The sequence below is a fragment of the Acomys minous genome, assembly GCF_964271855.1.
Source record: "Acomys minous genome assembly, chromosome: 9".
NCBI lineage: Eukaryota > Metazoa > Chordata > Mammalia > Rodentia > Muridae > Acomys > Acomys minous.
Genome location: NC_140490.1, coordinates 16,731,114 through 16,745,473, shown reverse-complemented (window position 1 = coordinate 16,745,473; position 14,360 = coordinate 16,731,114). Strand labels below are relative to the sequence as shown.

The following is a 14,360-nucleotide window of genomic DNA, read 5'->3' as shown; positions in this document are numbered from 1 at the left end:
CCCCTCTCACCCACCACCAGGAAGAGGCCGAATAACAGACTTCCCTCACCCCTGCCAGCAAAGAGCCAAGAGGAACCCACAGCCTTCAGCTGTGCCTGTAGCCTCCCTCCTCGACAGTCACGTGGGGCCTGGCTCCTATCCCTGGAGCCCGGGGTCACATAGCTCACTTGCTTGATCTCACAGGAGCCAGGACAGAACAGCGCTATGAGCTCTGGGGTCCCACTGCTGAGAGCCCTTCTCTTCCTCTTGGGTAAGTGAAGGCAGGTGGTAGGAGTCGGGTGGGTGTTTCCCTTTGTCATCCTGGGAGTCTAGCGAGCATAGACTGCAGACTGGACACCCATGGGCTTTGCCTCTGAATGTGTCCCATCCCACAGGATAGATGGCTTTGCTGACTTGGGTGGGATAGTGGGGAGCAACCGATCACTGTTTCATTTCAGATGCTGATGACAGAGACTGGCTGGGCTGAGGGAGGAGAGAAAGGTGGTGCAGAGGAAGAGCTTCAGGCTTGGCCTCTAAGAACAATCTGCTTCAGCTGTGGCTTCGGTCCTCACAAAGCGGAAAATGTGTCTGACACTCAGGCTCTGACCTAATGAAATGGAAAATAGTAATGTTTACTTCGTAGGCTGATGAGAGAATTGAGTTAAGCTTAAGTGACCCAAATCAAGATAATTACACAGGAGAGATAGGCAGGCAATGTGGCCCCATTCCTGGTGCAGAGCGGGCAGTATAGTGGATCCAGACGCATCTTTTTTTTTTTAAGTAAATTTTGTTGTTGTTGTTAAGTACTGAAAAGTGGAAGGAAGGAGAGAAGCAGGAGTAAAGTGGTGCCAACTGGAAAGAAAAACGTCAGACAAGCGTTGAGAGGAGGAAATGTGGCGAAATGGAGAGAACGTCAACAAGATGGTTAGACATAGGCAGAGATGCAGACAGCAGTCATGGGCAGAAGTGCCGCTTGGCGAAGTCCCCGTGGAGGTCAACTGTTGCTTCTTTGGAAGGCAGCTATGCCCACCACTTCTGCTAGCACACCACTGTGCCATATGCTTTAAGATGCCTTCTCAGGCGGGCATGGTGGCAGACACTTATAATCCCAGCACTCAGAGAGGCAGAGGCAGGCAGGTCCCTGTGAGTTATGGGCCAGTCTGGTCTACAAAGGGAGTCCAGGACAGCCAAGGAATCTTTTTGGTGCTTCTGAGATGCAATGTACTGGGTAAAGTCTACCTCGGCTCTGTCGGTCCCCCCAGCTTCGTGGGAAGACACCTCTTGTGCTGTGACCTCTGGGTGCCTTTTAAGCTCTGTGGCCCAGACATCCTGCTCTTTGCTGCTCTGACAAATAGGTATAGTGTGGTGAGCACCATGAAGTTAGTTCTAGACTCCCAGATGTTACTCTTTGCTCTGTTCTTCACAAGCACAGAGAGAACAAGATGATTGTTACCTTCTCTGTACCCTGTTTCCCGGTCTGTCCGTTGAGGCTAGTGATCTGTCCTGCTTCCCATGGTGGTTGGGACAATCAAACCCATCATCACCACGTTCTGTTCTGTTAGCGCAGTGTCTGACTCCTGTACACTCAGGATCCGGCACTACGGCGCTCACCTATTCAACTTCACAGAGGTGATTTGGAGGAAGAAGGCAGCTGGTCACAACTTTTCACCCAGAAATTCCATGTCAAAGAATTTACTCTAGTGAAATAATGGGGTGGGGGTGGAGAGCTTCCCCAAAATATTTAACAGGATGTTACACAGCAGAGAAAGAAGATCAAGTAAGAGATTGTCCAGATGAGGCTGATCAGGAGCCATGGCTATGGAGTGTTGCCTTGACTGTTGGTTGATGAGGCTCAGCTTACTGTGGGTGGTGCTACCCCTGAGCATGTAATCTGGGCTGTGTCAGAAAGCTGACCTAGCATGAGGTAGAATCTAGCTAATAAGCAACTTGGTAAAAACGTTGACTTGGGCTGTGGTGCTCATCACAGCAACAGAAAAACAAACTAGAACGTTGTCTAAGAAACATTTGAAAACCCATCTTTAAATGGATTGCATTATTCAAGAGTAGCGATTGAAATGTAGCTAGGTGGGTGCCTTAATGAAAGGGCTTAGTTTTATTTTTCTGTATGTGATGCTTGCTTTAGAGTCTTTTCATTTAGAACCTTTTTTTTTTTCAGTGCTGCTTCCATTCAGTCCCCACCTAATAGATATAAGAGCTACCTGTTCTGGGCCGTGGTTCTAGATCTGATGATATTGAATATTGCCCTGCTGGTTTAGCACACACTAGCTTAGGAATCTTTGTCACTTCTCAGTAAGTTGCACATTCTGTTAGCTGCTGTTAGAATCTTCTTGACTCTGAGTGCCCCTTCCTTTCTCGCTGGGACTCTTCCTCAGATGCACGGTGAAACCCACTTCCTGCGAGCTAATCCCATGTGGTGCCTTCCTTGGAACCATCCCATGGGACTCATTCACCTCCCCAAAAGGCCCCAAATGGGGGTGTTCTTGTAATAACGCCCACTTGGACAAAGGCAAGTGAAGTGCGCCGCATTGTTGAAGCGGCTTCTTGGGAATCACAGAGCAGCCGGGTAGGTTGCAGTGCTCAGATTCAAAACAGGGCATTTCGATGCCCCAAAGCTGGATTCTCAAAGCTAACAGCAGAGAACCTCTCTGCTGAGAATGGAAAGGTGTGTCACCATGACAACACGCTCATGGTTTCTAAACTGCTTCCTTCAAATCTCCATTTCAAAGTTAAAGACAAAAGTGACAATATGCTCAGAACATTTGACTGTGAGAACAGAGCACCCCCTTTTCTTCATCTGCATTTCTTTCTGTGTGTCTTACTGTGAAAATCCTTGGAGGGCAGAGTGTATAATATCCAGGGTTCTCTTGAACCCCTAAATGCATCAGTGTGTGTGCTTCTTAAGCTTAGGCACAGGCTCAGCAGTGTGGATGGAGCAGGAGGGGCATCCCATGTCACGAAGAAGGATGGATACAGAGACCTGATACCACATGTGATCCCACCTGTGGAATCTGAGCCATTACAAAGAGCAGAGCAGTAGGCAGGGTGGTGGGGAGGCACTGGAGTGTAGGCATGGTACATGTCTGTGGAGGAAGTGGTGCTGATGCTGTGCGATGCATCAGGGTGACTGCGCTCTGCAGTGATTGGAGGAGTATTTTAGACTAGCTGGGAGAGTATGGAGTTTTCTGTACCAGGACATGAGAAGTGTTCGCAGTTTCCCCTATCTGACCGTTGTGCAATGTACGCATGTATTGAATCATTATGCTGTGCCCTGTAAGTATTACCTACATGCAAACATAAGGTGTCAGTTGAAAATGAAGACCGAATACATCAATTCCTTTGCATAACTACAGTACAGTCACCAGCCTTAGAAGCTACTGCACTAATAAAATACTTTCCTATCTTGGGAATAACACTCCAATATTTGCCACAGCGGTGGTTACCACCTTGACGTAGAGGCGGGTACTGCCTGGGGTGACCATGCCGCTTTAATCTTCTGTAGGCTGGGTATGTATGGCCTCGATTCCTCAGCCCAGTGATGGTTTCGGAGTTCAGGGCTTTCTGACAAGTCCCACCTTGCCACAGCAATCCTCATTTGGGCGTTGCCTGATAGTCCCTAATGATTATACTCAAGATGCTGTCATCTTCTGCTTCATGGGTGGAGGCACGGACTGTGTGAGAAAGGATAAAGCACTGTTGACTTGATGATAAAAAACTCAAAACTACATCTTAGACTGTGGTCATCAAACCTGCATAAGTACCAGATGATCAATATTTTAAATTTGTGCTAAAATATTGACCTAAGAATAACCATTGGTAAGATCTAGTAAAAAGTCCTCAGCATTTTATTAGAGGTACGCCTCTTCTCCTGAAAGTGCCGCCGTAAGAAACACTGCCATGGCCTTGAATTCCAGCAGAAAAATCAGCCATCTATCTTTGTTTTAATGGTGTTGGAGAGCATCTGCTCAATTCCACATATTATTACAATCACGAGAATAAAAGGAATACAATATCACTTTAATTACGTTCCAGGGCCTAAAACATCTTTCACTGAAGGAGCCAGAGTTATTGAAAGAGAGAGGCTTTTTTTTCCCCTGCCTTAATTTATAATGAAAAGATGGCAGAGGCCGGGGTAAAGAGAATTAAATTCGTTTTTATCTTACAAAGTCAAAGTCATCACTTTCTTCTTTGGCTCTTAGTCCCTGAGATCTTTGTATGAATCTTTCCTGACAGCTTTTCCCCTGTTTCAGTTTCTTGCCAAGACAATGCCTTAGATGCTGCGGAGAGGAGATGTGTGTGAGATGGAGCTGGTGTGTTCATTGTCTTTCGCTGCCTCCCAGCTCACTGCGAGACAAAAGGGAATCATCCAGGCCTCTTAGCCTTTGGGCAAGTGGGAGGGGACGAGCCAGGGGCAGGTGGCCAGGGCCAGTTTCTCCATACAGCAGGACAGCAGGGTTTGCTTCAGGGATTCTTCCCTTTTCTTAACTGGGCTATTCCTTTTCTTCAGTTTTTTTTCTTTGTGGTTGGTTGTTGGGTTTTCCTGTTTATTTTCAGGGGTTCTTTGTATCATCCAGGTGTATGAGTACCATCTATCAAATCTACGGCTGAAAACATATTTAATACTTCAAAGATTTATTTTTTTTAATTTTAAATTAATTTAAATTAACATTTTTGCAACAGGGTCTCATCATGTAGCTCTAGCTGGCTTGGAACCCACTGTGTAGACCAGGATAGTCTCAAATGCACACAGTGATACACTTGCCTCTGCCTCCCCAGGACTGAGGTCGAAAGCAGCACCATATTTTATTTTATTTTTTTGTCTTTATTTATGTGTCTCTGTGCATATCTTCATATGTGTATGCTACATATGTGTTTGTGCCTGCAGAGGCCAGAAGGAGACTTCAGATCCCTTGGGGCTGGAATTACAGGAGGTTGGAAGCCGCACAAAACATGGGTGCCTGGGACAAATCTGGAATCGTCTGGAAGTACAGCCATGGGGCTTAACCATTGAACTATCTGTCCAGCCTGAAAGTACTTTAATGTCAATGAAGTTTAACATACTGCTTTGCTTTGCTTTGACAGGTTTTTCTTTTGCTATGAAACATGAACGTTTTCACTAAGCTTGATGTCCTCAAGGTTTGTCTTCAAAACCTCGTTCAGTTCCATGCTTTGCCTTCATATCTGTGGTCTATTTTATGTATGTGGGTGTTTCATATGTATGTGTTCATATATTTGTGTATGCATGTGTGTGCAGGTGTGCAAGCTGTATGCATGAGTGTGTAGAGGCCACTATCAACAGAGGTGACTTCCACTATTACCTTTTTACCTTATATTTTTGGAATAGGGCCTCCAGAACTCACCAGTTCAGCTAGACTAGCTGGCCAGTAAGTTCCAGGCGTCCTCCTGCCTCTACTTTCCCAGCTCTGGGATTACAGGTATGTTTTGCTGTGCCCAGGTTTTTGCTGTGGGTGCCAGGGATCTGAATTCAGGCGCTCATGTTTGCAGGCAGGCACTTTACATCGGATGCCACCACCCACAGCGCACTATGATACATTTTGAGCTTGTGTGTATGTGTGTGTTAAGACTTTGTGTCTAGGTGTATTACAATTGTATTTGCTATTGTTTTTTAAAAATTGTATTTATTTACTTTACATCCTGAATGCAGCCCCCTCCTCTCCTCTGGGTCCCCCTTCACACACCCCTCCCCCATCCTCCCCTCTCCTTCTCAGAGAAGGGATAGGTCCCCCATGGGTACCAACCCTCCCTGGCACAGAGCTGGATGTAAAGAAGCCCTGCCAGCTTGTACCCGTGCATCTGAGTTCTACCATCTTGCTGAACTCATGTGGTCTAGGAGTTATTGTTTGATGACTTAAGATTTTCTTCTCAGACCGTCATATTATGTGCAAATGAGGTCAGGGTCTCACCCCATTCTGAGCAGTGTTGCATTTATTCCCTATTCTAGTCTTGCTGGCCTGGTGGGAAAATCTAATACTGAATTGAAAAGAAGTAGTGACAACAGATTTCCCCCTCGCCCCCCCCTCCCCCCACATTGCTCTTGCCATTAAGACAAGAGGTTCTCAACCTTCCTAGTGCTGCAATGTTTTTTAATACAGTTCCTCATGTTGCGGTAACCCCCAAAACATAAAATTATTTCATTGCTACTTCAGGACTGTAATTTTGTTACTGTTCTGAATTGTAATATAAATATCTAGTATGTAGGATATCTGATATATGACCCCAAGGGTTGAGAACTGCCGATTGATTATGAGTGATGTCAGCTGAAATTAAGTTTGTAGAGGGTCTCTGTGATGGTGAAGAAGTTTCCCTTCATCTCTAGTTTTAAAAGAGGTTTTGGCACAGATGAGTGTAGTGTCATAGAATGTGGTCAACTGCGTTTACTTCATTGCTTACGTGGTCATGTGACTCGTTCCTGCAGTCTGTTGGTACGGCGGGTGGCACTGGCTGATGTTCAAATATTGACTCAGAATGTGTCCTGGAAAACTACGCTTAGCCATGGTGTTTAATTTGTACATGTGACTGAATCCTTGGTAATTGGCAGGGCTTTTGGTAACCGGACTCACAAGGTCCTCTGTGCTGTTGTGGTGCCTTTGCCAGCTTTACTACTAGGGTGATGCTGACTTCAAAACATCGACGGAGACATTCCTGTCTCTCCCATTTTCAGGAAAAAAATGAAAACCATATGGAGCTACATGTTGTTCCTTTTGGAGGAGTTTACAGAATAACTTAGTTTCCTTAATTAATCTTAAGGCTACTTAGAATATACAGCTCATGGTGAGTGAATTTTGGTGGTTTGTGAGTTTTAAAGAAATTGATCCATTTTCCTAAAGTAGCACATTTTTATACATAGAGCTTTTCATAACATTTTTTTATTATTGTTGCTATTATTACTTATTGTCAGCTATAACCATAACATCGTCTTCGGTGCCTCAGGCTCTGAAGTGACAGTCCTAATTCATCCCTCACATTGGTAACTGCCCTTTTCAAGTTTCCTTCATTGATCTTGTCAGGATTTTTCAATTGGATCGTATCTTCAAAGAAACAATTGTTTCATTGATTTCCAGTGATGTGTTTATGTTTTCAATTAAATTGACTTCTGAGTCACAATGCTATTCTTCCCTTTCTTTTGCTTGTTCTGAACACACTTGGCTGTTTGTCATCAAATTCCTTGAAGTGACATCTCAGATTATGGACTTCCTTTTCCAAGAATTTAGTGATGTGACTCTTTCCCCTGGGGCGGTGTTAGCTGTATTGTCCACCTGTTTTGATATGGCTATGTTCATTCAGTTAATAAATGTTTCATTTCTTTGGGAATTCCTTTTGATCCATAAGTTTTATTAGATTTTACGTTTGCAAGTGCTCCACTGGCCTACTCTTCTTAGTTTCTGATTGGTTCTCCCTTCCCTCCTTCCCTTCCCCCCTCCCTTCCTCCCTCCCTCCCTCCCTTCTTTCTTTCCTTCCTTCCTTCTTCCCTTCCTTCCTTCCTTCCTTCCTTCCTTTCTCTGCATGCAGGTCCTAGTATATAGCCCAGGTTGTCTTCAGTCTTATGATTCAGGCTGGCGTCCCATCTTAGCTGGAAGCTGGAATTACAGGAACATGCCACCATATCTGGCTGAGAACTGGCTTTTGTGGGGTGATGGTGGTGGTGGTGGTGGCTCTTGGTGTTTCTGGGCCACCAAGGTGTATTGACACTGTGACTTGGTGCCCATAAAGAACAACTTACGAGAGGAAGGGTTAATCACGGCTTGTGATTTGCTAGAATAGTGCCCATCGTGGCCGGAAAGACACGGCAGGCAGAGGTGATGGTAGTGGGAGCAGGTGGCTGGCTAGGCAGTGGAGATATCCCTCCCTCTCATCTGACATCAACCGTTCTCCTTTTTTCAATCTGGGCTCCCAATCCAAAGGTGAGCCTCTCACTTCAGGGTGGATCTTCCATCTTGGGAAATGCCATCTTCCTTCTGTGGAAATGCCATCACAGACACACCCATTGGTACATCTCCTAGGAGATTTTAAACCCTGCCAAAGAGACAACGAAGAAACCCATCACTGCAGCTTTACTAGTATCCAGTCTGAGATATACAGAGCAAGAAGAAATCCGAGGGAACCTACTTTCAAGTTAGTCCCAACATCTTGAAGGTCCCTAGAAAGCCTGCCTTCTCACTACCTCTCAGGTTCCACTTACGTTTGTTTTAAAATGTGGTATACAATACTGGGCAGTGGTGGCAAACACTTTTTATCCTAGCAGAAGCAGGTGGATCTCTATGAGTCTGAGGGCAGCTTGGTCTACAGAGTGAGCTCCAGGATAGCCAGGGCTAGACAGAGAAAGCCTGTCTTGAAAAAAAAAAAAACCAAAAATAAATAAATAAAACAAAATAAAATATGGCATGTAGGGATTTTAGCTGTTTTTAGTGTGAGGAACATGAAAACTAAGCCCATTCCATTTCTCCAGCCTCCAAGAAGGGCACTTGGAGGATGGCTAATTTGGAGTAAAGCTCTTCTGGAGGGGCTGGTGCTACCAAATATCTGTCTGATATCCATCTTTGATCCCTAAGGATCTTGAAAGGGAAAAAATGCCCCAGTGGATGAAAAATGGCCTAGAGGCATTAAGCAGGCTGAATGGCCCAACCAGTTTTCTCATCTGCTCCCAAATTAAACTGTCTGGGGCTCCCCTTAATCTCACACCCAGACCCTCATTCACCTGTCAGAATTGCTTCAACTGATCTTTTTATAAAATTTGATTCCAGTAGATACTGGCCAATGGTTCTCAGCAAGGAAATCTGAATTTGCTCACTCCTATGGGTTTGCCTGGAGTCCAGCTGCACCCACCCCAAGACTGGCCAGAACTGTGCAGAGCCAGCAGGGCCAAGGATGAACTCTTGAGGCCCAGTTGCATTCTTCCTTCATGCTTTCCCCCAGGAAGCAGTGTGTAGTTCAAGGCCAAGCAGCAACCTCTGTTGCAGCAGATGGTCAGTCCAGGTCTAGCCCCACTGGTAGGTACTGTAGGGCAGGACAGGCACAGTATTATGTGGCAGCAGTTATGGGCAGGTAAGCAGACATAGGAAGGGCTCTAGAGGGACTAAGTGAAGAATTCTGAGCTGCCCAAAGCACTGGACATCAGGGATTCCTGCAACACTGACAAGCCCTGCCCACAGAGCCATGACCCTTAAAGATAGGTCAATTCCTAGTGACAGTCCATTCCTCGTGCTGGTGTGAGACATTCGCAGAGCCAGGCTGAGCTGGGTTCAAACCTAGGACCACTCACGTGATGCAGGCATGTGAGCCCGAACAGTTTGTGTCACCCCTTGGGATTATAGTCACTCACTCAAAGAGGACTCTGTTCCAGGCCCCTGGTTCCTGTGGACACACACACACACACACACACACACACACACACACACACACACACACACACACACACTCACATACGTACACAAATGAATGCACAATGCAAGGGTGCTTGCTCTTCTTGATCTTGCCAGGAAAATTTTGCAAAGTTCGGCACTCGGTTGTGGGGAAGGGAAGCATGGGATGAAAGCAAAGGCACGGGTTAAGACAGGAGAAACCTCTGCATACTGCTCGCCCTGGAGGAGAGGAGAGGGGAGGAGAGAGTGCTTTAATTTCCAGCTACTAGCAAACCAGTTGCCTGAAGGATGGGACCTCCTCTCCTCAAATGAGGCCTATCATGATTTTTGCACTGACCAGAGGTCTAGGGGAAAGCCAAAGCTTGGGTAAGAGACTCTGTGAGGGATCTGCCAGCAGTAGGCTTCATCTCTAGCCCTGAGGGTCTGGAGGCTCCAAGCCATTAGGTCCAAGCCTGGCTTCTTCCTTCTTTGCCCACGATGGAAGAATATGTTACAGCAAAGCTTCTCTCTTCAGAAGGGGGCCCGTGGGTTTCTGAGGGAAGGGATAGGGTGAGGCAGGCCCAGCTTGACTTAGAACTTAAATATTTAAGTGCGTGACACACCCTGGGCTCTGCAAATGTCAGGAGCTGCCTTTAAAAAAAGATAGCTCGATAAAGATGTCCAACGCACAGCAGCTCCTCACTCAACAGCCTCTCTTGGTAAACAGAGGCAGGTGGCTTGCTAGCGCCCTTGCCCAGGGACTCCTGGATGGGCTGCTTGCTGCTGCTTCCTCTCTGCAATGTCATGGCCCCTTCACGTGGGCCAGGCCAGCTGTCATCCCCCAGCTCTGTTGCCTGGGCATGTACTTCCCTCAGCAGGTCCCTCGGGACTCTAAGCAAAGCTTCCCAAGGCTGAAGAGCACAGTATGAATATTGCATGAATAATAATAACCCCACCACTTAGCGGTTATACAACGCTTCCCTCTTTCCTGATACTTTACCATCATTAATTAGTTATTCTGCACTGAGCCTGCCTCCCTGCTCGCTGCCAAGACAGCCCCAACAAAGGCAGCTCTGGGTTGAGATTCACTCCAGAGAGCCGGCCTGCTCTGAGCTGAAGCTCCAAGTTGGGGTTACAGACCTTTCTCCTTTTAGAGACTGCTTACCTTTGCCCTTGCTGGGAGGACCTCCCTTCCTGATCTAAGCAGCCCCTTGAGGACCGCCCCCCCATTTCTCCTGCCAGGAAAGCAGATGTTTACAAGTGCAAAGACAGCTGTTGCCTTTCATTTAGGGCACACACATCCAGGGGACACACTCAGCCACTCTCCACCAGCGGCAACTGAGCTCAGCACACCACTGTTCTTAACCCAAAGTCACTCATAGAGTGATGAGTGACAGATGGGAACTCCTGGTTCTGAGTGTCCTCCGTGTGCCCCTCTATTCCCGTGGTTTCCCCCTCCCCTCCCTAGGTCACAGGAAGGCTTTCAGGTACTCACTAATGCCCTTGGAGATGTAACAGACTTTATCCCTAGTGAGTGTGGGCTTGGTGAGGTCCAGAATTCTTTGGGGGTACTTCCCATCTTGCTAGCATCCACTGGGCCCCCCTGCTTCCAGTACCCATCTCCCCCAGGTTTGTACTCACTTCCCTGCCTGGAAGGGCTTGACACTTTTCTTTATCTCCTGGTAGGAAGGAACCCAGAACTCCCCCCTTTCCAAGAACTTCCTCTTTTTGCAAATGTTCTCATGCTTGGGGCACCCCTTCAGACCCAAGGCAGCTCCCACCTCCAGCCTCTCCATTAGTCTGAGAAGGTATCGATTGCTTTGGCTTCTGGAAGCTGAGTGTTTGGATCCCAGTGTGTGAATCTTTAAGAATTAATTGGCAAAGATTGCTCAGGAAAACAATATGGGCCCACGTTTTTGATGCTGTCTGGTCACCCACTGTTATCATTCTCTTAATTACCGTGCTATTTCTGGAAGGTAGAGGCACTTGCTTCTGTTTCATGGCTTCCCTTGGCCTCATCATCATCATCAGTCTGGTGGACTTCTATGGCTTCCTGCCTCTCACTCCTGCCCAGGCAGCGGTGTCTTAGCTGAGCAAAACATGGATAAGATCACACTCTCCAGCCCCAAGGACTGCTTTGGGCAGCTTAATAATAAGGACCGTCAAGGTGACCTGTAGGACGGTCCCCACGGTTGTTTGAGGACACTCATGACCAGCCTCCATGGCAGTGTTCTGGCAGCTCTGTCCTGATGAACCATCTCTTCAGCTATTATGCTCTCAGCCCCTTCTCAGGCCTCCTGACCCCCACACCTACCTCCTCCTCTGCCCTCATCACCCCCTTCCCATCCCTCTACACTGGCTCTTACTAGTCTTCCTGTCTTTAACGAAAATGTGAATTTGTAGAAGTTTCCAAAAATTCCAGGCAGGTTGAGTGCGCCCCTGGCTCTCTTTGTTGGCCAATCGCTGTGGACTGCATGTATGGACAGTGTTCCTGTATATGACAATACCGACCCACTGCCCATCTTCCTGGGTGTCAAGTCCAAGGGCTTGGCTAGGGCTGTGCATCAAGAGATGGCTCTGAGTCCTTGGGGACTCTTTTTGCATGAGTAGGGCTCCCTGGGCAGCACGGGCAGCCATTGTGCTCTTTGCTGCCTGGAGCCCTCTCTGCTTGCCCTCTCTCTTCCCTACTATGTTTTCTCTTACTCTGACCCATACTGCTCTGTCTCTAATCTAGGTCCTTTCGGAGAAAGATGGGCCCACAAAGAGCCGTGGGAGGATGTAGCGGATGTCCTGTTTACTTAAAATTTGGCTGCTAAGGTCAGGCTGTGATGAGAAAGAAAGAGGGTGACCTAGCAAAAGTTTGGTTCAGTGGTTTCGGGGCTTGCGATAGGGCACCCGAGGTTTCCGTAAGTCACAGAGAGTTCTAGACTCCCAGTGGTAGTCACACAGACATTGGAAGTAAAAAGACCACAAAACCAAGGTCAGATAGTCAGTCCCCAATGTTGTACTGGGACAAAGGCTGAAACATAGCACAAAATGATAGACACGTGTCATTGGCAGGCTCGGTTCAAACAGCCCCATGGAAGGCTGAGTGGGGCAGGGCTGCTGGCCATGGTTTTCTTAGATGCCCACCCACTCATGAGCAGCCGGGAAGGGAGGGAAGGAGCTGCCATGCTCGCGCCACCCAAATAGGCGGATCTAAAAGAGCATGCTCTGCCCTGACTTCAGGGTCAGCCAGAGAGGAAGCTGTGTCTACCAATCAGGGCCTTACGTCCCCATTTTCCCGGGAGAAAAGTGAGGCTTAGGACCAAACAGTGGTGTGAGGCCCAGCTGGGTGCCGCTGTGATTTTGCATGCCCAGGGTCCTTTCCAAGCCCCTTTCAACTGCTGTACAGTTCCAGCTGTGTGCCAGCTGTGCACCAGCACTGTCCACCCCCCTCCCACCCCCCGGCCCCCGTGCCAGGTCTCCAAGGACTCGCAGCTCACTGTAGAAGATGGACGTGTTCCCAGGCTCAGAGTCACACGTGCAATGTTTTCGCCCATTTGTCTCTGCGGCTGAATTCTACTTGGCTTTTTACTAACTCAATCTTATCACTTCAAGGCTTCGAGCTACGTCTGGGTTCACACTGAGTAGCTTTGGAGTTTTTGCTCAGTCAGCTCAAGAGTCTGCCTTCTACTGAATCCAAGTTCCAAGGGGTCTGTCTCTTTCAGGTATCATCCTGCTCCTGGGGAAAATAGCTCTCCTCAGATTATTGGTACCTTTGTGCCACAGAGCGAGACACGAGGGGAGAGGTTTGTGGAGGGTGCAGATGTGATCTTGGACCAACAGAGCCATAGGAGACTTCCAGAAGACTCTGGAGGTGGCTTTTGGACTAATTCTTGGAGGTGATGAGGAACATCAAGACAGGAGAAAGTGCCATAGCAAGGCCATCACTCCTGCAAAGGCCCATGGGTATCAGAGCTTGGCCTACTTACCTGCTGCCACCGGGTTTGTCTGCAGCTATCCTAAACAGTTCCCCAATTTACCCAGTGTTCCCCCATTCCCACCTCACTCAATAGCCTGGTTTTCTACAATGCTGTCAGGACTATCCCGTAAGTCAGTGATCAGAATGGCTCTCACAGCCATCCTGGAGTCAGCCCTCCCCAACAAGGGTCACCTGAGTGGCTCCCCAGAGTGCCTCCACATCGAGATGCTACTAGCAGACAAGGGATTGAGGATAGTGGCAGACTTTTCTTTATCCGACTCTCTTTGGTCACTCTTTGGCAGCTTATGATCTCAAGGCACTTTGGATTATCCTGCTGCGGGTTTGTTGTTTGTGTATGTGGACTATTTAATGCCAGGGTGGATGCTGCCTCTGGCATTTTGAGGCCTGTTTCCTTTTGCTGGGAATGTCGGAACTTGTGAGATCTAAAGTTAGGACCCACCGCCCACCCACCAATATTTAAGTACCAAGATGAATGTGGCCAGGCATCAGTTGACAAACACTTGGGGCGGCCACCCCTATTTTTAGTCCAGATACTTATAGAATGACACATGCCGACTAGCCCACAACTGGGAATCACACACCCTGATTCTGCCCAAATAAGGTGGCAGGGAATGTCAGCCCCCAGAGAGGGCGGGCCCAACAGGTGGACGGCATGAAGAGGCCTGGATGCCAGGGATGGGCTTTTAAGCGGGTCAGATTCCAGCAGCAATGGGCAAGTCCAAACTGCCTTGGGCTCAGTCTTCTTGGCTCTCCTGAGGCAGCCTTGCCCTCTTCTGCTGGAGAGGAGACTAAGCTGCTTATTGGGGGAATTAACTCCTGTCTCCTCCCCCTTTTCAGTACTGGCAGGGACCCCTGGGATTTTATGTATGTTAAGTAAGTGCTCTACTACCAAGTTACCCACACTCCTAGCTCAAGAGACATAAGTTTCTTGCAGGATTGGAAGCTACCTGCAGAGCAGGCCCCAACCCGAAGGGTCATGCACACACTCACATACACACACACACACACACACACACACA

The 14,360-nt window shown here is 47.8% G+C and overlaps 1 protein-coding gene across 1 annotated transcript in view; it reads left to right on the top strand.

Moving 5' to 3' along the window:
• Positions 1-204: 204 nt before the first annotated feature.
• TMEM273 (transmembrane protein 273) overlaps positions 205-14,360 on the top strand; it is a gene marked incomplete at both ends in the record, with an annotated part of 28,860 nt that continues 14,704 nt past the window's right edge. The window contains one exon of the mRNA XM_084795333.1: positions 205-250. Coding sequence (XP_084651459.1) covers positions 205-250 — 46 coding nt within the window. The remainder of the gene's footprint in view (positions 251-14,360) is intronic.